The 22,715-nt window shown below is 31.4% G+C and overlaps 1 protein-coding gene across 4 annotated transcripts; it reads left to right on the top strand.

Annotated features, from left to right (window-relative positions):
• Positions 1-5,435: 5,435 nt before the first annotated feature.
• Positions 5,436-22,482, top strand: tipE (temperature-induced paralytic E). Of its 4 annotated transcripts, none has more exons than XM_090113765.1 (4): positions 5,436-5,522; positions 15,981-17,037; positions 17,327-17,373; positions 18,331-22,482. In XM_090113765.1, exons 2-3 carry the CDS (start codon positions 16,070-16,072, stop codon positions 17,352-17,354), a joined length of 996 nt encoding a protein of 331 aa, XP_089969891.1. In that variant the 5' UTR covers positions 5,436-5,522; positions 15,981-16,069; the 3' UTR covers positions 17,355-17,373; positions 18,331-22,482. The 4 variants fall into 4 exon arrangements, with proteins under 4 accessions (XP_089969891.1, XP_089969889.1, XP_089969893.1 ...); XM_090113763.1 differs by having other exon boundaries at positions 5,443-5,586; XM_090113767.1 differs by lacking the exon at positions 17,327-17,373 and having other exon boundaries at positions 5,443-5,586.
• Positions 22,483-22,715: the final 233 nt, after the last annotated feature.

Below are 22,715 nucleotides of genomic sequence, written 5' to 3'. Positions count from 1 at the left end.
CTTTTTCTTATTTTATGTTTTTCTGTTTCTTTTAATAAATAAATATTGTTTAAACATTTAATGTTAGGTATTTACTTAACGTTTATTTGATTATAGGTTTACACTTTACTAGTATTCCGCCCTCGGCTTCGCCTACGTAGCTCCTACTCGCGTGGGATTTTCAAAATAAAAGTTATTCTATTCTCTTTGCTGGTCTCAAGCTATTTCTGTACTAAATTTCATGCAAAATCGATTCATTGGTTAAGAAGTAGGTAAAGTAGAGACAGTCTGTCTTTCTCTACAGATAGAGTTATTTTCTACTAGCAGAAAAATTTAAATCTATAATTTTATGTGTCCGACAATAAAATTGACGGAATTTCATACAACCTTATACCCATATATGTATAATTTGTTGTTTATTGTTTTAAAAATATTATAAACTAGCGGTCCGCCCCGGCTTCGCCCGTAGTACTTACGTTTTCTCTACATAAAACTCCTCGTACTTCAAGGAATATAATAAAAAAAGAATTATCGAAATCGGTTCAGCCGTTCTCGAGTTATGCGCTTACCAACACATTTTGCGATTCATTTTTATATATAAGAAGATAATGAAATAAGATATAATGAGCTTTACGTTGTTGTTTAATTACATTATACATTATATGTATTAGGTATATGTACAAGGACCATTATCCATTACTACCTAGGACAAAACAAACTCACATGAAATAAAAAAAACATACTACACCTAACAAAAACATTTTAAAGAACACTGGCTTTCATATTTAAGAATAAAAACAAATAACTGAGAATAAAGAACGCTCCAATTACGATTTTCAGTGTCTCGTCTCAAAGAGAAAGCTCTAATGTCTAAGATCTAGACAGATATAGGTCATAGCTGTGCCGTGATTAGCGTTTGTTCTCAATCCTAGAATAAGTTACTATGTTATAGGAACTATTGTTGTAAAACAAGCTAAGCATGCTAGAAAAATTTTGTTCTGCCTTCACTCACTTAGGAGTATGAAAAATAGATGTTAAATCTTTATAGGCACACAAAATTTTATAAAAATCGGTCCAGCCGTTTCGGAGGAGTTAACTAACATTGTGACATGAGAATTTTATATAAATAATTAATTAATTTTATATAAATAAATTAATTTTAATTTTATATAATTAATTAATTTTATATAAAAAAAAATAATTTTATATAAATAAATAAATTATTTATATAAAATTCTCTAAATTTCAAATAATAAATTATTTAAAATTTATACAGGGTGCAATCGTTAAGTGTGCACAGGCGAATTCCGTAAAAACTTTAAACTGATATTGAAACTGATACTTAAAGAGTAAAATGACAACAATAACTTTTTCTAAATAAAACGAGAAATATCCAAAAAAATTGAACAAATAAATATTTGAGTTTTGAGTTTGATAATAATATAAGGAGAAAACCAAACAATACCTTAATAAATAATAACATTATTTGTATAGTTTGTTATGTGACTACTACATTCAGACAGCAATAATTAGCTGTTTAAGCTGTGTTAGAGCTTTTAAGCTGATTATTACTGAACGTAGAGTTTAACTGTTCATTTAGAAAGGTCAATAATATTATTATAAGAAATAAAGATGCGAAGTTAGTTAAATATTAGTTTGAACGTAATAAGAATGTACTGCGATTCTACACAGCTACCTAATTGATGTAGGTAGTTGATAACAAAACGCAGCTAGTCAACGACTATTAGTAAAGTGAGGGTAGTTGGGTCGAACGTCGTATAAACAGCGTCCGAGCCCCTAGGCACGATTCGTACGAATGCGCCACGAGTCAAAGGAAAGCGGCAATTTATAGTATGCGACAGCTAAGCATGTTCGGACAGGAAACAGTGACAACTATATTGACAACTACTCATCCACAAAAATATTAAATCAAAAGTTACGTCTAACACGGCCATACTGACAATCGTACGTCCTCGTACGCCTTTTCTCGTATTAAAACACTACGGTAGTTCATCTCGGGATTACACAACCATCCTGCCTCGGCCAGACTGACCTGACAGAACAATAACCACGTCCACATGACATAATCACTCCGTTCGCGTATCTTGGTGTATCCACGCTCGTTCGACTAGTGAAATACATCACTACGATACGCCAGCGACTAGATAATACCTCAACGCCAGGGATCGACTAGCGATTTGGATCACTACACACAATTCCTTCGATGAACTACATTCCCGTTACAATAATCCACGTAACAAATTTTTACTTCACACAATGCACGAAAAAACACAAACGCCAGTATGCCGTTACAAGACTTAAAACAATTAACAAGTGTAGGCTTGAATTCTATCCCGCTTCTGATATAAGAAATAAAGATGCGAAGTTAGTTAAATATTAGTTTGAACGTAATAAGAATGTACTGCGATTCTACACAGCTACCTAATTGATGTAGGTAGTTGATAACAAAACGCAGCTAGTCAACGACTATTAGTAAAGTGAGGGTAGTTGGGTCGAACGTCGTATAAACAGCGTCCGAGCCCCTAGGCACGATTCGTACGAATGCGCCACGAGTCAAAGGAAAGCGGCAATTTATAGTATGCGACAGCTAAGCATGTTCGGACAGGAAACAGTGACAACTATATTGACAACTACTCATCCACAAAAATATTAAATCAAAAGTTACGTCTAACATTATGTATTTAATTTCCGCATCTAAATTGTTTGAAACTTATGTAAACGCGATAATGTAAAAAATATAATGTAGATCTGAAAAATATTTTTTTTGTATGTATAAACGCAATCTGTTCTAGGAGAGCATTCAGCACTTGGTTATGAATGTATTGAGACTTGTAGGGCGGGCGATTTAGTAGTTTCTAACTAATAATAATAACTCTATTGTTCACAAGTGGGCTTTTTATATTAGTTTACAGTGTTAATGATTTAATTTTTTCTGTAGTTCTGCATATGTTATTATAGGTAGAATCACAACTCTTGTAGTACACAGGTACAATAGATTTAAAAACGATGGTTCAAATATCCAATGCAGCTTAGAACATAACGACTTGAAACTTTTTAATTTACACTTGCTAGGTATGTGTTTAAATAAAGGATAAAAAAATATTTATCTATTTTTACCTATTAAAAATTTATGATAGGTAAAAATGTTTGTTAGACTTTTAAATACGAATTAAATTGAGTGTTGGAAATTATGAAACATTCAGGCCAGCAGTTTAGGGTTAGTACTGTTAGCGCCCTCTATTGCCTAACATTTGATTTACAATCATTTTTTATTTATTTTATTTTATTTTATTTATAAAAAGATACCTTACAGCTTATAATACAATAAATAGTAAATTAATAATTAAGTACGCCAATAACAAGGTACACCAATTATCAGTTCAACTTAAGTGACAAAAATAGAAAACAGTGCTTAAAGTACTTAAAACTATACAAATTGGAATTGGTTATTATAATTAAATAGCAAATTTCAACCCAAAACAGGTATGTGTATGTGTGTGTGTGTGTGTGTGTGTGTGTGTGTGAATGTGTGTGTTGTGTGTGGGTGAAAGAGAGTGTGTATGAGTGGGTACATTGAATGTAGATATAGTTCAACTAAGTATGCAAATTATTTTTTATATTCTAAATTAATCAAGTCAAGGATCGCAGTTTTAAATTTAGCGCGAGATAAGTGGAAAATGTCGACAGATGAGAATTTTTTATTGTAAACGTTGGGAACTCTAAGAAACGGTGTGTTTTTAAGATAATTTGTTGATACAGCCGGTACATGGAATAGGGGTGTGTGGCGAGTTCTCTGAGTAGGTGTGCAAAAGTTGATGTTTGAGAGCGCTGATAAGAAATCAAACTTATTACTTACGATATCATGCAATAGCATCATATCAATAAGATTTCTTCTATCTTCTAAGGTATTAATATTAAAGTGTAAACAAGCCTCTGGGTAATTTGTTGAGAAATATTTAGTTTTAAAACTTAATTTTTTAATAAAAATCTTTTGAAGCCTTTCTATTTTCTCGATTTGGCATTTATATATTGGACGCCAAATGACACTAGCAAATTCGAGGATGCTGCGAACATATGCAAAATAAATTACTTTAAGACAAAGGATATCATCAAACGGATCTGCCTGGCGAAGAATAAAACCTAGATTTTTATATGCCTTTTGGGTTATTGTATCAACGTGTATGTTATAAGAAAGTTTTTCATCAAGGATCACACCAAGGTCCCTCACAGTTGTAGCAGCCGGAATAATTTCATCGCAGATTTTGTAGTTGAAAGATATAATAGATTTATTACGAGAGAATGATATTTTTTGACATTTTTGGATATTTACGGATATTTTATTAATTTTATAATAATTCGAGAGTCTAATTAGGTCTTCCTGAAGTAAAAAGCAGTCTTCTAATGTGTTTATTTTCCTAAAAATTTTTTTATCGTCGGCATACAACAAGAATTTTGAATTCAAAAAGCAGTTAACAATATCGAATAAATATAAATTGTATAATAAGGGACCGAGATGTGAACCCTGAGGAACTCCTGAGGTTACATCGACTAAGTTTGATTTAAAGCCTCCCAGTACGACTGATTGACACCTGTTTCGGATATATGATTCTGTCCACCTGAGAAGATCATATTACATATTATATAGGCAATTATTTTGTTATATTGCTCTTTAATAAAAGGTCGTAAAAATTAAATTGCTTCGTTAACTTTCATAATGTTTGATACATATTTGGCAAATTTTCTAGAAAAATCTGGCAAAAACATTTGGAACGTTAAACTCCATGGAAGGTTTTTCAATTCACCTGGCGTTAGGCCAAATGTGATATCCGGCAGTTTCGATTTCAAGCCCCAATAGCGGCTTTACAACTTAGTGCTAAAAATCGAATTATTCTAAATTGCGCAAAGCATGAAAACGCTTCCAGTTCAAGTTGCTAAAGTTCATAATCGTTCAATCAAAGAAGACGAACGTCATGACATTCGTCGTACATTTCCCTTTAAATATGCGGGGGAAACTAATCCAAAACACACTAAGTGTTAGATATGTAAAGCAAGAAAGACTGTCTGCCGCCACACAGTCGAGCACACGACACGGCTTTATCGATTCGCCGTACCGACGCGCGCACTCAAATAAAACGATGTTTTTAAATGGAATAATACATTTTTAAATTTAAATCACCAATAAAATGGAATTCGATTTGAATGCACAATTCTTTTTTCGAATAATTTTTGCGTTCCATTTTTTTAATTTCGAAAATTGATTCCTTCAAATTCGATCTGTTCAAATTTCAAATTCTGTGTTTAAATTTTGGAAAAATTTAAAATTCGAAATTTGAATGTTATTAGCTAAAGTTAATTCTTTGTTTTTTAACAGCTTAAAATTGTACGTAGCTTTCTAGTGCCAATACGGTTACGATAAAGCCTGCGCCCAGTTGTAACCGACCCGCGGACTCGTGCCGACGTCTGCGTGTCGTAGACGTCAAAAATAGAACAATATAGATTTTTATTTTCCACAAAGGACAATGGTTTAGTGTTCACGATTAGTGTATAGTTTATAAAGAAGTTTTCAATCCGAGTGTTTTTGTCAAAGTGCGTATATCGTGTATGTTTTGTAAAGGCTATCAAATTTGACCCTACACGTATTTGTATTGACCATATATTTGTATAAGAATACATTCTAATGTATGAAAGTCGACGTTTGTATAATCACGTCTGCAATATGTCAAATTACGTGAAAGGTCCGCTACAGCTACGGTCTGGCATGTCTGTTCGTTTATTTATCCTTGGTATATCTTTACGAGGTTAAACGTAATGACTCCTTGGGATTTACTACAATAGTTATTAACGTAAATAGTTTATTAACCTAATTTATTAATTATATTAATGTATTGGAACTAACAATTATTTGACAATGTATGTCAAGGATACACGGATATTTTCAGCCAAAAATGTTCAGTGCATAATAATATGGAGCTGTCATTTATATAAGAAAATCCTGTTCCTTACGGACAATTTGATTCAAGCTCAGTTAGTACATGCCTAATTTACGACAAAATTCAATTGTCTATAAGGAAGACGAGTATTTGTGAGTTACGTTAATAACGGTCACAAGGTTCCTTAAATTATGTGTTTAGCTATTTAACGTCTTTATAAGGAAATATTACATTTCAGGACGATAATAATGGGTTACTTATGTTGAAGACGGTTATAATACTACGTTTTATTATCAGGATAATGTCTACGTAAATCTGAAAAATTGGAACTATTATGTTTACAATGTTACATAATATTGATCACATAACCAGCTTAAAACATAATAATAATGAAACTACCAACTAGAATAGAGATAGATATAATAAGAATAAGATTTTCATTACTTACTTATAATACAAAAACTCTACATTTTACAAAAATATCCATTTCGCTATCCAAAGTTAAATATAATTTAATATACCTATGTTATATTTATATATTGATATGATATTAAATATTTATACTAGCTTGACATACAAAATAGTAGACAAGTATTTTGTTCATTTTATTCTGTACAACGTATAGCTGTATCCTGAATTTTATTAGGTTTGGTACAGTACTTTTTACGTAATCAATCAATTTACAAACACAGAAACAATACTTTTTATTACTTGTATTTGTAGTCAATAAACATGTTATGTAAATCTAAATTTTATATAATATCAATAAATCTTTTACGACACAACAATTGAACTCTTGCCAATTCAATCAAAAAACAAAAGCAAATCTATACATCTATCAGAAATCCTTCAATAAATAATGTACGTAACAAACAAATACTAGTATAAATAGTTTAGTTTCAATATTGCTTACCAGTTTTGCTTTTATACGACTAGATGGCGTTCTATGAAACCTAGGCATTTTCATTCAATATTTTGTAGGCTCTGAACTTAATTTATTCGAGGAATCACTTCATAGTTTAAAACAAAGTCGCTTTCTTTGTCCGTATGTATGCTTAAATTTGTAAAACTACGCAACGGATTTTGATGAGAACTTTTTGAAATTTTACTCTCAAAGCGCCTCAAGAAGTTTCACTTCAAAAACATTGTCTCCTTTGCTCGCTTGTCCTATGTCCTCCTCCTGTATGCTTGATTAGACAATAGGTTTAACTACAGTCTAGAGTGGTGACCAATTCCTACAATTGTTGTTCTCAAACTTGGCTTCTATATGAATTACCCATAGGCAATGACCCATCAATAAACTGACCGCACCTAACATTGCTTAACCTTCGGATTATTAAATCGTGCGACAGTATTAGTTAATTAAGCATATTTGAAATACGTAGTATAAGCTCAATAAATTTTGTAGAAATCAGTATTGAAAATAGTATTTTATTTCTATAATCAATAACCATTTTACCGCTGTAGTGACAGATAAATATACAAAGGTCAGGGGTTCGACCCAAGCCCCTTATCATTTATGTAGTTGTAACTTTAATGTTAGAAGAGTATATTTTTACGTTGACTGTTTTTATAACTATTGAATACTAGCGGCCCGCCCCGGCTTCGCCCGTGGTACATATTTCGCAATAAAAAGTAGCCTATGTGGCTATGTCCTTTCTCGGGTATGGCAAATTGGTTCAGAAGTTTAGGCGTGATTGAGTAACAGACAGACAGACAGAGTTACTTTCGCATTTATAATATTAGTATGGATTTAAATTCTAACATTTCACATGAACACAGATACACACACAAACACAAGTAGGTACCTCTTAGATTTTGTTTCACTTTTAATTGTATTTTATCTCTTGTTTATAAAAAATGTTGCATGTTTACATATTATATCAAAAACTAATGAAATATTATATCAAACTTTTATATAATAATTATATAATAGCTCTACAATATTTTTTTAAAAACTTATAATAAATATTATATAATTTTCATAAATTTAACTTAAAAGTAAAAATTTATAAGTAATAAGTTATAATTTGTAAGTTCAATAGCCTTAGTCATAATCATGCAAAAAAATATTGTGTCCTTTTGACAGGAACTCAAGAGCGAGTCATTCAAGGGTATTTGGTAAATAATATACAGAAAGAAACATAAGCAAGCTTTTTGCCGCAAAATATATTTTGCAGAGGGTGAAATAGGAGATATTAATTTATATGGGGAACGGTTGTCGCTCGTTTTCTGTAGCTGGGAAAGGTTTATAATATTAAATACTAGTTTTCCGCCCGCGGCTTGGCCCGCGTTTTCAAAGAAAAACCCGCATAGTACCCGTTCCAGTGGGAATTCTGGGATAAAACCTATCCTATGTGTATTCAAGTTACCTTCTATCTGTGTGCTAAATATCATTGTAATCGGTTCAGTAGTATTTGCGTGAAAGAGTAACAAACATACATACATCACATACATCCATCCTCACAAACTTTCGCATTTATAATATTAGTAGGATAGGAACATAACAGATAAATAGCAAAATATAGGAAATATTACACTTCATTTCTGTCTTAAAAGTATATTAAAACAAAGTGTTTTATTACTTGCAAATTATAATTCAGTCAAATTTTATCACACATTATCATTTCAATTGCTTTGTAATTGTGCTATTCAATTTTATCTCTACATAAAGACGTCGTTAATTCTCACATCATTTTAGGAGCCTTTTAGTAATCAATCTATACTAATATTGTAAAGCTGAAGAGTTTGTTTGTTTGTTTGAACGCGCTAATCTCAGGAACTACTTGTCTGATTTGAAAAATTCTTTCGGTGTTAGAAAGCCCATTTTTCCAGGAAGGCTATAGGCTATATATCATCACGCTGAGACCAACAGGAGCGGAACAAAGCGGGTGAAACCGCGGGCAACAGCTAGTCTGTTATAAAAAGATATGCCACAATGTATAGACGCGAACGAGAGCTCGTCGCATTAATGCTAATATAAAAGAAAATAAAACAATAAAAAACTGAGGCAGGGTCGGGGCTTAGTATAATCTAAACATTATATAAACAGCTTCACACAAAGTCAATCACTTTTCATCCATATACATAGCTATAGTTTCATATAATCATAGTGTTGACAAAGTATTAATTTTCTTTGTCACTGAAGCTTAGGTATTTTGCGAACTCGACCAATGATTAATTAAATAAAGTCTTTTGTCACAATCAATGTTTGACGTCATATTATTGTTGCGTAAAAGGGAAGACGTATAAGGTTAGATTTACATGCAAAGGGAAGCCCTTTTAATGGACGAAACAGAAGGTGGTAAGATTGAAGTTGTAAGCCGATTTGTTGAGCTTTATGATGTAGCTTCGGATTGGATAAGGCTTGATCTAAATCAGTTTTGTGTTGTTGAAATATTTGTACTTAATATAAGTCAGTTTATACTTTGGTGTACATCTTTTAAACTGACATTATTGTCTGCCTTCTCAAGAACGTCAGTGATCGAAAAAAAAGTTTTCTGCTTTTTACGAAGTTTCTAGAACATACATACATATAATATGATGCATTACTTAAAATACGTACAAATTGCTAAGGCTGTCCTTTGATTTTTTAGTCTTTTAAAATGTCAACAAAACTCTCCAAAAAGTTGTGTTAGTTCGGTATTAGTTTTTAACGAAGGAAATAAATTCAAAGATATATTATGCGTATTATATGCAATTGTCTAATAGCACTAATAGGTAACTATTATATAATTTGAAAATTTAAACCTTAGTTATAGCACCATTCTGCCGCACAAGATTTATTTTTATTTTTTCCAATATTACCTGATAATAATAGATAAGCAAACACAATATTGGTCTAAGACTTACCTCATCATGTTAATCACCAACCATATTATATTCAACATAAGAACTGCGTTTATAAACGGCTCTATGTATGCTCTACCAAGCAGCTTAACCAGAGCTTCAAAGGAAAGCAGTAAAAATAACACAGATGTTACTTACTCATAATTATTTAAATAAGGATTTAGCATATTTAAGCACCCGTTTTAAGTCAAATTGCATAAACAGGCAGTAAATTTTCTTGACCTACTCAACAAGGAATTTATATCTTCTAATTAATAAGCAGTTCTTTTTATTCAAGCCGCTTGTTTCTACTACGTATGGATTTACTCGAGAAAAAAATAGCCTTTGTTATAAAGAATTTTACAATTCACTTATTCTAACGTTTTATAATAATATTATTGACAAAAAAATATGATTAATGTTTATAAGTGTGAAAACAAATATTTTCTTCATTCATCATTTTGATGCTTGTGAAGTTATGGTTACAATAATAAATAATTACTCCTTATTTTTAATCTCCATTCATTTACACCCATTGATTTACTCTCGTCTAAAGTTTTTAAAACGTTTAATGTTCAACTTTTCAAAAAAATTGTTATATGCATTTTAGACGCGTTAGGCAAACATACATTTTAGTATTGCCTCTTTAGATTCAACTTATCAAAGCGTCTCACCTAAACCTCAACCACATAAACAATTAACATAACAAAGTATAGTAAGTAGCCTACACAGTACATTACCTACAGCAGATCGTATTTTCATTTAAAAACCCTGCATAAAGCCCAATTAAAAAATTACACATGCAATTTTCTGTTTTTAAATTCGTGCATTTCGCATACAATTAAAGTTTCGCTTTAAGCACTAGGTACTCAATTTGTCAAACACGCACTTGTTCCCTCGACCTCCTTGCCCTACTGCGCACTAGGGTTATACTGTGGTTATTACATAGTAACCGTTTCCAACCAAGGCCGTGGCTAAATGCGGCTAACTCTATTAAACTTTCTTTGAGAGAATTGTTGATAATACAGTAAGAATCATAATAGTATCTATGATAGTATCGAATATTTTGTGTTGTATTCATTGGTATTATTGTTCGTAGAGCTTCATTGAGTTTTCCTTTGGTAGCTAGAAATTAGCGTAAAGCAGTCTTTTTTATACTAGGTATCTTAATATTGCATGATATTATTTAATCTTTCTTCATATCCAAGTGTATATTGCCATACTTAATAAGAACTTGTGAACTACGAAAACATAATATGTACATCACATGCATATTTTTGCTATGAGTGGAATACAATTTAACACTGCCAGTTACTTAAATGATATTTTTCTTTAAAAGACCATATTATAACCTTTACACCGTTCATGTTTAAACAAAAGCACTTCACAATGTACAAAAAAATAGACCTTAAATTTCAAGTCAATTTAACCCAAATAATCCCCTATCCAAAGGTCTCTCTCATCAACACTAAAACAGTATACTCCCAAACACAAGTTCTATTCAATAACGAAACTACAAGATATCTTATTTATAGACCACGTCACTCCACCTTGCTTCCGACCTGATTGCTTCAACGAGAATAGCCACGCTACGTAGCTGTATGTATCGAGTTTACGTAAATCATTTTATTAGATAACTACCTATGCCCTGCGGTTTTACCCGCAGTGCTCCACTCCTGTTGGTCTTAGCGTGATGATATATAGCCTTATAGCCTTCCTCGATAAATGGGCTATCTAACACCGAAAGAATTTTTCAAATCAGACCAGCAGTTCCTGAGATTAGCGCGTTCAAAAAAACAAACAAACTCTTCAGCTTATATTATAGTATAGATAGAATTTATTAGATAACTAGCTTTGGCGGCTTCGCAACTTTGTCTAAAACCTTATAAGTTATATACCTAATAAAACCTTCCTCGAAAATCAAGCAATCTATTCAATAAACACCATCAAAATCCGTTGCGTTTTTTTTTTCAAATTTAAGCTTAGATAGTGTCGGACATACAGCGACTTAGTTATATACAATATAGTGAATAACTGGAACCCGCGGTTTCGCTTGCGTGATATCCCAATAAAGAAGATTATGTGCTAATCCAGACAACAACCTATTTCTGTACCAAATTTTATACAGATCCGATCAGCTGATTTTGCGTTAAAGAGCAGCAAACATACTAGATAGACTAATCATTCGATTCTTACAAACTTTTGCGATAATATTGTAGGAGTCAAAATATTTGGGTATCATATAGTGGTTTCTAGCGACCTTCCTCTCGAACCACTCTATCTATTAAAAAATCGCATCAAAATTCGTTGCGTAGTTTTTGACCGATCGCATACATTAGGACAGACGGCGGAAATCCACTTTGTTTTATACGATGTAGGTTTTTTTGTTTGTTTTACTTGAAGATTTTGTAGAGACGTTTACGTGTATAAGATCGATGATATTATGAAGTGGCAAACAATTCAAAAGGGCCATTAGCACTGAAGTTGTTATTCATAAGAAGGGCGATTAAATCCCCTTGAAAAGAAAAGCTTTTCAAGCCTTCTTCAAGCAGATCAAAATGTTTGTATCGATTTCTCTCTATAAAACTTGTTCTATTCATTTTTTATATCCAAAGATGAACTTTTCTTTTTCGTTGTTTGACAGATTCTTTGTTATTCTTTTCTAACGTCGAAATTTAACTCCAGAAAAATAGTTTTATTGGTTGTTCCATTTCTAACTATTTTATACAAAGGCATTTAGGTTTTATATGAAGCAGGTTCTTATTAAATTAGACTTTAGCTTTTATATTCAGTCAGTTTTGAAAACTAAATATAAACCATTTATGTATTTATTCCTCTATTGTACCAAAGGTTGTCTGGAAGAAATCTCTCTAAGCGATAAGACCGCCAATTGTACTTAGTGTAAGTTATATTTAAGTGTTTGTATTTCTTGTTTTGTTACCTTTAAGTGCAATAAAGTATTTATAAATAAATAAAAAAAAATAAACACTTTGATCATTAATCACAAAGTCAATAAATGATCGAAGTGTAAATATGTTTATCCATTCTTACTTTGCTGAATTACCATAGAAGCCATTAATACAAAGATAGATGCATTATTTCCATTTTATCTTTTATTTTCTGTTTTGCATATTAAACCAATATTATGTTAACTTATCTGTTGCTGTTTAAATTATAGCCAATTTATTGTTACACATTACTGACAAAAAGTAAAAAGATTTGTTACTACAAAAACACCTTTACGTAAATATCTACATATTTCATTTTTAAAGTGAAACTTTTATTACATCGTCTCAAACTTTTTGGTCTGTGTAGCGCATGTCGCGTGTATTGCGGCTGCCGAGTAGGTATACCTACTCGGCAGCCGACCGTCACGCGCACAGGTCACGCGACATGCGCTACACAAAGCAGTGTTCGGAACCGTTCGAACAGTTTCACTTTTACCGTGGTTTCATAAAACCACACAACATTTTTTTTCTACAATACCTTTCATTATGTTAAGTACATATTCATTATTATTAGATACCAATTACATTTCACGTAGATAATTGACCAAAAAACGAAAAGATTAACCACTAAATGAAACAAAAACACCTTTACGAAAATCTCTAGTATTTTTCTTCTCTATTATCTTTCGTCATGATATGCATAAGTAGCTTATGGTAAACAGATTACAAGGGCTCAGAATTCCTGTATATGTACGGTATTTAGATTGTAAGCATGTAGCTGTGGTCAATACGACTTACATAAAACGACTTCTTACCCTTGAGTTGTTTAGGTGTTAATATGTTCATTAGATCTTACGCTATGTGTGTAATCCCTGAAATGCATTCTTTTCAAATTAAGTATGTTTTTCAGGTATAAAATTATTGATGGTAGAACGTTGTGTAATGAACGTACAGAATGTAGTTTATTCCAAGCAATACTTAATATAAGTAAACTTTTTTTATGATAGCAGTTAAAATGAAGAGGTATGTCTGAATTGTAATTCCTTATGTATCATCTACACTTATATTTACTCTATAAACAAATTTTGACGTATATATCCTTAATCTTCTTATATATAAAAATGAATCGCAAAATGTGTTGGTAAGCGCATAACTCGAGAACGGCTGAACCGATTTCGATATTTTTTTTTTATTATATTCCTTGAAGTACGAGGATGGTTCTTATGTAGAGAAAACGTACCACGGGCGAAGCCGGGGCGGACCGCTAGTTTATTATAGTAGTGTGGTTTTGTTTCCAGTTGGACATTAGCACAAAAAAGTGATTCTCAGCCTATTAATTAAATTTAATTCTGTATACTATAAATTAATTATATATCTCAGACCTCTCATTGAGATAGGATTTCACACGCGTTCCCCTGGAATACATTTTTGTATAAGATTAGTGTCTTTAAAAATCCTTGCCTAATATTTCATACAATTAGTTAAACCAAGGACACAATATGAAAAAACTAAGGAAACATTCATGTGTACAAAATATAGTGCCTTGTGTCAAACGTAACAAAAGTATTTTGATATTTTCACAATAAAAAGTGGAACATAAAGAACGCAACATATAATGAGTTATTTAAAAGAGACTGCAAAAAGCTTTGGTTAGTTTCAAATTAAAAACGTTTGGGCTTTGAAATAAAACTTTTTAATATTGACATGAAGATAATATAAAAAGGATGGACTATTAAAGAGTAAAAGTTGGAGTTAATGAGGCTATTTTTCTATGTATAGTGCATTAAAGTTATTTTTAGTAATGAAGTACCTAATCACGAAGAATATACTTTTGTTACTGTAAATATATTTTGGTATATTTAGGTATTGATCATGTTGGTAGAAATTATATTTATTTTTGTACGATTTATGATCCCCAAAACGCATGACAACTATTTTTCATTGCGTTTTTTTTCTAATACAGTGCAATTTATGTATATTATGAAATTAATATTAGCTCTAGGCTCTACATCATATTCAGGATCACATTAAATTCAATTGACATTGTATTGTATGCGCTGAACACGACATCATTCATTCATCTCAACGTTATTTCATAAATTAATTTACATTTGAATCTATTTATTATTGAATTTGTATCCATTTCAATTCAACAAGTACATGTTACCTATTTAAATTGAGTGAGTATATCGCTAATCGTTTTATAAAAAGTTTATATACAATATGCTCTTTCCAGATAGAGCTCTATACACTTTTCGTAACATCTCTTCTCACCATACATATTATATTTACTTACTTACAATAACTTACAGTCAATATTCGTCCTAAATAGTAAATACTTACAGTACAATATTACAATAATACAGTATTACAATATTATTTCCTATTGTAATACTGTGGTAAGACTGTAAGTATTTAGAAAAAAGCAAAAGCAGAACAGAATAGCAATTCCAACAAGAGCTTACATAACCCATCAAATGGAACACTTTTAACCAAATATTCTTGCCAGAAATATCTGACGGCTGGTGGTCGAATCGATACGCTCGGTAGACAGGCAGGCGTCGGCTTGTACCTAACATTCCATTGGACATATTTTTAGATACTTATAGTATAGTGATTAATGATACATTGTATTATGTTTGTCCTTCCTGATATTGACATTTTGACTATATCTAATCCTTTTATTGTGCGGATATGGGTATATAAGGGTATATAATGTGATTTCATAGAATGCGCGATTCTGTGATATTTAGATACAAAGATTAGGAAGAAACTGCCCTTTAAGATTTTGTTTATCAGTAGTTCGAAGATCAGGGTCTATACGTTAAATATTTGCTTACTTGGGATTTATTATTATACGATAAAGATCTATAAATTGAAATTACTGAATAAGAATTATTATATATGTAGTTTCATTGAACTTAAACTACGATTTTAAGAGTTAAACAAGAGTATCTAAATATTGTATAAATTTATTATCAATGATTTAAGGGACTCATCGAACAGTGTAATAATTGATGAATTCATGAACATTTAACGAAGCAATATTTATTTAAATTATCGTGATCCATTATTCAAATATGGAAATGAACATAAACATGAAGTTGTTTAAAAACGACGAACTTATTTAGCAAATCAACATCGCTCAATAATACGAGTATAAACAATCGAACAGATATGATATTATCAATAATTACAAGCTAGCCTTTATAAAACATGCACGCTAAAAATGTAAATACGACGTTTTCAATAAAAGTATACAACTCGTTTAAAGTGTTAACTCATTAAAGACTGATAAAGCTTGAAATGATACAGCCGAGCTGAAACAAGCGCTATGATCGCTTCTAGCGAGCTCACGCCAACATGGCCGACGAAGAAGAAAAACTGCCGATACCTCCCACATTCCTCGAGAAACTTCTATTCTACACGACAGCTACGTTCGTCCTCCTTGCGATATTCAGCCTGTTCGCCTTCCTCTTCTTAGTACCGTTCGTGATAGAGCCAGCCTTCACCACCATATTCATGCAGTTTGATCCCGTCGGCGCGTTATGTGTCACGGCTGAAGTGAAGCATTTGGTCGGCGCGAGCAACTGCTCGTGGGCGTCCTGCAGGGAAGGTTGCACCAAAGACCTCTTCGAATGCACTCAGATACGAGTTAACTACAAACTTGGCTACCCCCCGAATATATCAGCTACCGATTACGAAGCTCTCATCAGAGCTGAAAGATCTCTGAGGAAAGATTACGATTACGAAAACTACGAATCACCATTGGATAAAATAGACCCCGAAATGGAAGATTTAGAATTGCCTGAAGTTATTCCAACAGGATTGCAAGGCAACGACTCAGAATGGTATTTCACTGGTGCTAGGTTATTCCCGAACGTTAAGGGATGCGGTTATCCACCTATTTTAAATTGTACTATATTCTATGGAAAATATAGACCACTGGGCAACAATTATACTTGTTATTATAGTCGCGTTGACCCCGGATTAGTGATCACGGAATTGGACATGTGGCAGAATACGCTCAATTTAGTTTACGCCATGGCCATTCCGATTCCATCCTTTTTTATTTCGGTGATATACCTAACAATTGCGTACTTTAAAATTTACAACACTGAGGAGGAATCTGAACAAGCGCCTCTGCAAAGTGATGCTGAGGCCATGGCAACAGGAGACGATGGAAAACCAACAACTCCTGGGTCCGATACATTTAGGGAAGATTTAGCTTGCTTTGGCCACCAATTAAAGTTGCAGTTAGCAAACGATAAACCAAAAGAGGGCTTTGAATCAAATAGTCCTCCTATTTCCAACTCCGCGTCACTGTCTGGGTAAGTAGAAGAAAGATTTAATTTAATTATATTTGTGTGATGGTGGTAATAGTGTAGAAAGTAGAATATTTCATAAACATGTAGATTTGTGTTAAAAATTTTACCTAAATATTGATGTGAAATAAATATTTTAACAATGTAGTAACGCATGAATGTAGTTTAGTATCTGGAAGATCTATTCTTATTGGGAAGGAGTAAATTATGTAGGGAAAACTAATCAAATCAGATGAATCTCATACAAAAATTTTAGTAACTCATAACATAAATTGTGAATAAATTTCTTCGACAGGACCAAATCATCTTTCGTGAACGCCTAATGAAACTAGAGTTACAAAGGTATGGTGAATGAAATTTCGAATTCAAACTGAAAAGGTAGCTTTCCAATGATTTGCATTCATACTTTCTTCTTTTGCTTTATGATTTCGAGCACATTTGCAATTGCAAGATTCACGAAAAGATTAAAAAGTAAAACAAAATTGCGTTTACAATTTGTATGACTATTCACCTTTTTAATTCCAGCAAGTAGGTTCGTCGATAGATAAATTTCAGATAAGCTTTTGAATTGGTTAGTGATGCAAATTTATGCATAGAGCATGTTAATTGGAGTAATTGGATTAAATAACCAAGCAGCTTAGGAAACAGTATTTTACCTGGATTGTCTGTCTGTTTTTTTTGAACTAACTTGATGTTCTTTTTTTATGTTATGCTACTTGCTTTACCATTTACACGTTTTGATCTACAATTGTTACACAATTTGATTTAATACCATTTAATGTACCTATGCTTTTTTATGTTCTCGTGGCACGAAAAATTGCTTGCATTTTTATTATAAGATATTTATATTTGAATTTAATATGATTTTGTGCATGTGTACCTAATCCTTAAATATCAATTTTAAAGAGTACCATTAGATAAAAAAAAGATATTAAGTGGTTACACAGCAAGAATATAAATATCAAATTATAATTCACAACCTTACTCGTGAATTCGTGATGTCCAATCCCAACCAAAATAACTCAAGAGAAAAATGTGTTTCAAAACCAGTGGTACCTAACAAATTTTATTTTCCTTTCAATAAATTTACATTTCAATTTACTCTCTCAGTAAATAGTGTCATGGTTTCATCGAAAATTTAGTTAATACGTTTGAAGAGACAAAAGTAAAGAAATCTTGATAATACGATCGAAGAGTCAACTTCTCATAAACTACGATTGAAGAGACAAGTTCTAATAAGAGTTATAAAATCTTGATAAATACTATTGACAAGTCTCAACTTCTAAACTTTGCTTTCAGATGACACGGCTCCTGAAAATGCTTTGGATACAAAGTGCATCATGAATTGAACATTTCAATGGACTTGTAATCTCTCGCCTGCGTGCTTTCGCTTCGAGTGAAGTGCTTGTGTTGTGACATTCCGTGACAGCTGACGAACGAATCAAATTCGTTTTTAATAATGTAACGGAAACGGTACCGAAAGATTTAGCAATGTAACGGGAACGGTACCAAGAGATTTTAGTAATGTAATGGGAACGGTACCAAGAGATTTTAGCATCGTAACAAAAAAGGTACCGAGAGATTTTAGCAATGCAACGGGAACGGTACCAGGAGATTTTAGCAATGGGAACGCGCGGTACCAAGAGATTTTAAGTTGTTAGTGAGTTAACGATGACGTCGCTTATTAGCTAGTTCATTTAGTAACGAAATTTAGATTAATGTTATGTTTTAGTTATCGAAAATTGTGATCAATCGTTGTCACGGAAGATTTAGGAATTTTTCAAGTGTGGTCGTATGATGTATGTGTCAAATGCACGCGTGCTAAACAATGAAATATTATAGCAAAACGCTGGTAAATCCATTTAAACTGAGGTTAGTGTAAATAATTACATGAACAAGGTTATAGTAAGAGTATGTAATAATCGAACGATTAAACACAGCTTAAACGGTCGTTATTTTGAATGTAACTTTCATTAATTTCTCGTAGATAGGATAAGATAATTTAACATCAAATGAATATTGTAATTAATTCAATTTTATTTTAAAGTGTTGCGCTATTTAATTATTTTTAAATTTATATTTTATACCATTTACCATTCGTAATTCTAAAACAAATGATTCACGAGTCGTCCCTGCCAGTAGCAAGTATTGATTCTTCCGTCCCGAGCCTAATATTTTAAAAATTCAACGATATTTATTGTCCATAGTGATCCGTACCGACTATCCAACCAAAAACAAAAGATGTTATTTGGTATGTGGCGTCTATCGATCGAACGTGCTTTTCCAATCATAACTGCTATACTAAAAGTAATACTCCGTCTAATAATGCTCAAAAATAAACCGTTTTGGAAACTTTAATTGGTTTATTTATGTGGCTTAAGGCTTTTCGCTGATAAATTTACACTTTCAACTCGAATTTCTTCAATCTTAGATGAGCTAAGATATTTAACGATAACATCATTTTCATGTGAAAACTTCGTTGCTAAAATGCATCTTTTCATAAAATTAATTATTATAACGAAAGATTTTTCTTTGCTTTTTGAATACTACTAAAATTTCATTTATTCTCTAAATAGACAATTTTAACTGTGTCACCCAAAGTTTTTTTTTATCTCAATAAAATTATAACTACCCTGCTTACTTATGTGTGTAATAAAATAGAAATAAAAGCTTCTAGAAGCCGCTAGAAAAGAAAGCCTTTTCCATGTTGTGTGTCATTGTTATTTTCTGTAAAATAAATACTTATAATATAAAAAATACGACTGTGTTATTCCGAATACGCTCGGATTAATATAAAATGTATCTTATTATAAACGTTTTGGAATTCGCTTGATATTGTTACACGAAATAAAATTGATAATACTTATTGTTTTTATACATGTTTTCCTTTTATATTTCTATAATTTAATAATATTATTGTAATAATGCTTTTAATGTTACTCTGACGGTTGATATGAATATCATAATTGTTTGTCATATGAATTAAAAGTTAGAAGGCTTGTGTATAAACGTAAGCATACACTATTTATATTTATACAATAATATTATGTAACAACTGTACTGTATTGACGAGAAATCTATGGTTTACCTTATATACTTGAAAATTAAATCATTGATAAATATTTATTTTTCACCACGAAATATAGCTATATAATTTGGATATACATGTTTATTAGGAAGAAATGTTGAAATTTATAGATTATTAATTAATAATTCAATAATTAAGATTGTAATAAGGACGCTTAGAATATTTTTAGAATATCGCAAAGTACCCACGCGCACATTTAGTATGTAAAAAAGAAAAAAAAATACTAAACATAATAATTTATTGTACGCTTGTTTAACTTTATTAATTGTAATTAATTATAATAATTACTTGGTGATGTTATTATAATGTTTACAGTTATACAGGGTGTCCCACTTTTAGTATACTAAGCTCAAAGGAGGTTATAGTTTTGCATACGCTGAGTACGTAAAAAAATACTAATAAAATTCCAGACGCATTTTTTTCGGATAGATGAATTCTTAAAACTCTATGTGTACACCCCTAACAAGCAACACGCCCAAATTTGCCACCCGCACATGAGATATCGTTTAAGATTATGTTTTCATAGACAAAATGATCACATTAGAGAAGCGGTATATGCCGGCTGCGCGGAGCTAGAGAAGAAAACATAGATTTTCAGGAAAAGTTTTGACGTAATTTTGTTGTTTAAATATTTTTTACGTATCAGTGTATGCAAAACTACAAGTTCCTTCGCGCTTAGTATACCAATAGAGGGACACCTTGTATTATAAATCGTCTCGAAAAGCAATCACAAAATATCAAGTTGTGAATTAATGTCAAATTATTTTAGGTAAAGCCCATGTAAAGCTTTTCACAGAGATCCGAACTACGCTAAAATAATCTAAGAGAAATGTTTAAACTTATATTATCGTATTTTATTAAGTTTATACATATATATAGAATTGATATCATTTATTTACATGTTCCTTTTGTAATCTGTAAGTTTGTGAATATTTGCTTCGATGTGATAACGCTTATTGTGATGGAATAACAATAGGTAATATTATATTATGTATAGCATTAACCAATCAAAACAGTATAATAATATGCGAAAATTAATATAAGGCTTCACATTTCCACAGTGCACTTAAGTTGTTTAGATGTAGATCAAATAATGCAGATATCTAAATGTGTATTTTGTTTTTTTGAATTTAAAAAATTTGAAGTGATTGCCTGTTTATTATGGTTGTTTGCGAATGATGCTGGTTTAATAGTGTATTATGTGGGTTCAACGATGAGTTAAAATTACATGGTTAAAACACAAAAAATAATGTCTAGTTTTTTTTGTGTGGTGTCTCTCAATGTTAGCCAGAAGGGCTTCTACATTTTAACGCGGACGTGTAGGTGAACTGAAGGTTCACCCTGGTAGCGACATGCGCTAGGGCGTCCCCCCTTGTCGGGGATCTTGAACCTGGGCTTGGGCTGTCGCTTGAGTGGAGGAGCCATAGCCATAATAGCCACAATACTTAGCCAAAATAAACAGGCAAATTACGTCTCTAACTGACCGAAATATTAATAGTTGGCACTCAAATTAATATTTAATACATTGTCATTAACCACAGTCACTGCCAAAATGTGGTCTCACCGAACGCTTTCTAACAGAAACCTGTCCAGAATTAAATATAAGAAAAAACCGCTTTTATATTCATTTATAAGCTTCCAAACTTTGTTGTAAATATTTCCCTTATTATATACAATTATTGAAATTCTGCACACATAGTGTGTACATTGTAATATTATTTGGAGAAAGTCGGGCACATTTATACTGCACTCGACAGTCAAAAATTAACCACAAAGCAACGTATGTATTAAGAATCAAATTGTATTGTTAATTTTTCGAACTAATGTATGGCTGAATACTGTTTAATTTCAAGCCAATCATTAAACTTTTTGAACAAAAATTTGTATGAAAATGAACCATAAAGCAATGTGTTAAGAATCAAAATGTATTGTTAATTTAACAAACTAATGTATGACTGAGTACAGTCTTTAATTTCAAGCCAATAATCAGATATTTCAAAAAAAATTTTTTATGATATTCCTTGTAATACGGTATTGAGAGATATTATAAAAAATGGCTTTAATTTTGAATTTAATAAATTAATATAATTTATGTTGCAAATGTGCCTAGCAATCGCTTAAGTAAATACGGGCACAATTAAAATAATATTGCTTTGAGTATGGTTTGATATTATATTTCAGGGCGTTTTGGAATGTTATCATATTCAATTACTTCGCTTCTAATAACGTTTTTAAGTTAAAAGCAAATAATTTTACCGAATTGGTTTTCTTTTAAATATGCAAATTTAAATCAACACAATGTTTAATTCTAAAATAATAACGCAATGCCCAATTTGCTAAAAATACTTTTAATTTTTTTGACAAGAAAAACTATATGCATAATAACAAAATATTATCAATATATGTATTTATAAAATTAATTTATTTAAATATATGAAATACGCTGGTTCCGTACTTTGGTTGTTATAAAACAATAATTTATTGTATTAATTTAATTTTAATTAATATTCCTATAATATAAGCACGTCATTTTTTACAAGTTTAAATGTAAGCTTATTAGCTAACACCACTGAATGTAAATTTGTTGAAACTTTAG

Source organism: Colias eurytheme, chromosome 20, assembly GCF_061535395.1.
Source record: "Colias eurytheme isolate Ceu_HAF_F1 chromosome 20, ilColEury1 Martin Lab GWU primary, whole genome shotgun sequence".
Classification (NCBI taxonomy): Eukaryota; Metazoa; Arthropoda; class Insecta; order Lepidoptera; family Pieridae; genus Colias; species Colias eurytheme.
The sequence above is the reverse complement of the archived record's forward strand: the minus strand, read 5'-3'. Positions and strand labels throughout refer to the sequence as shown.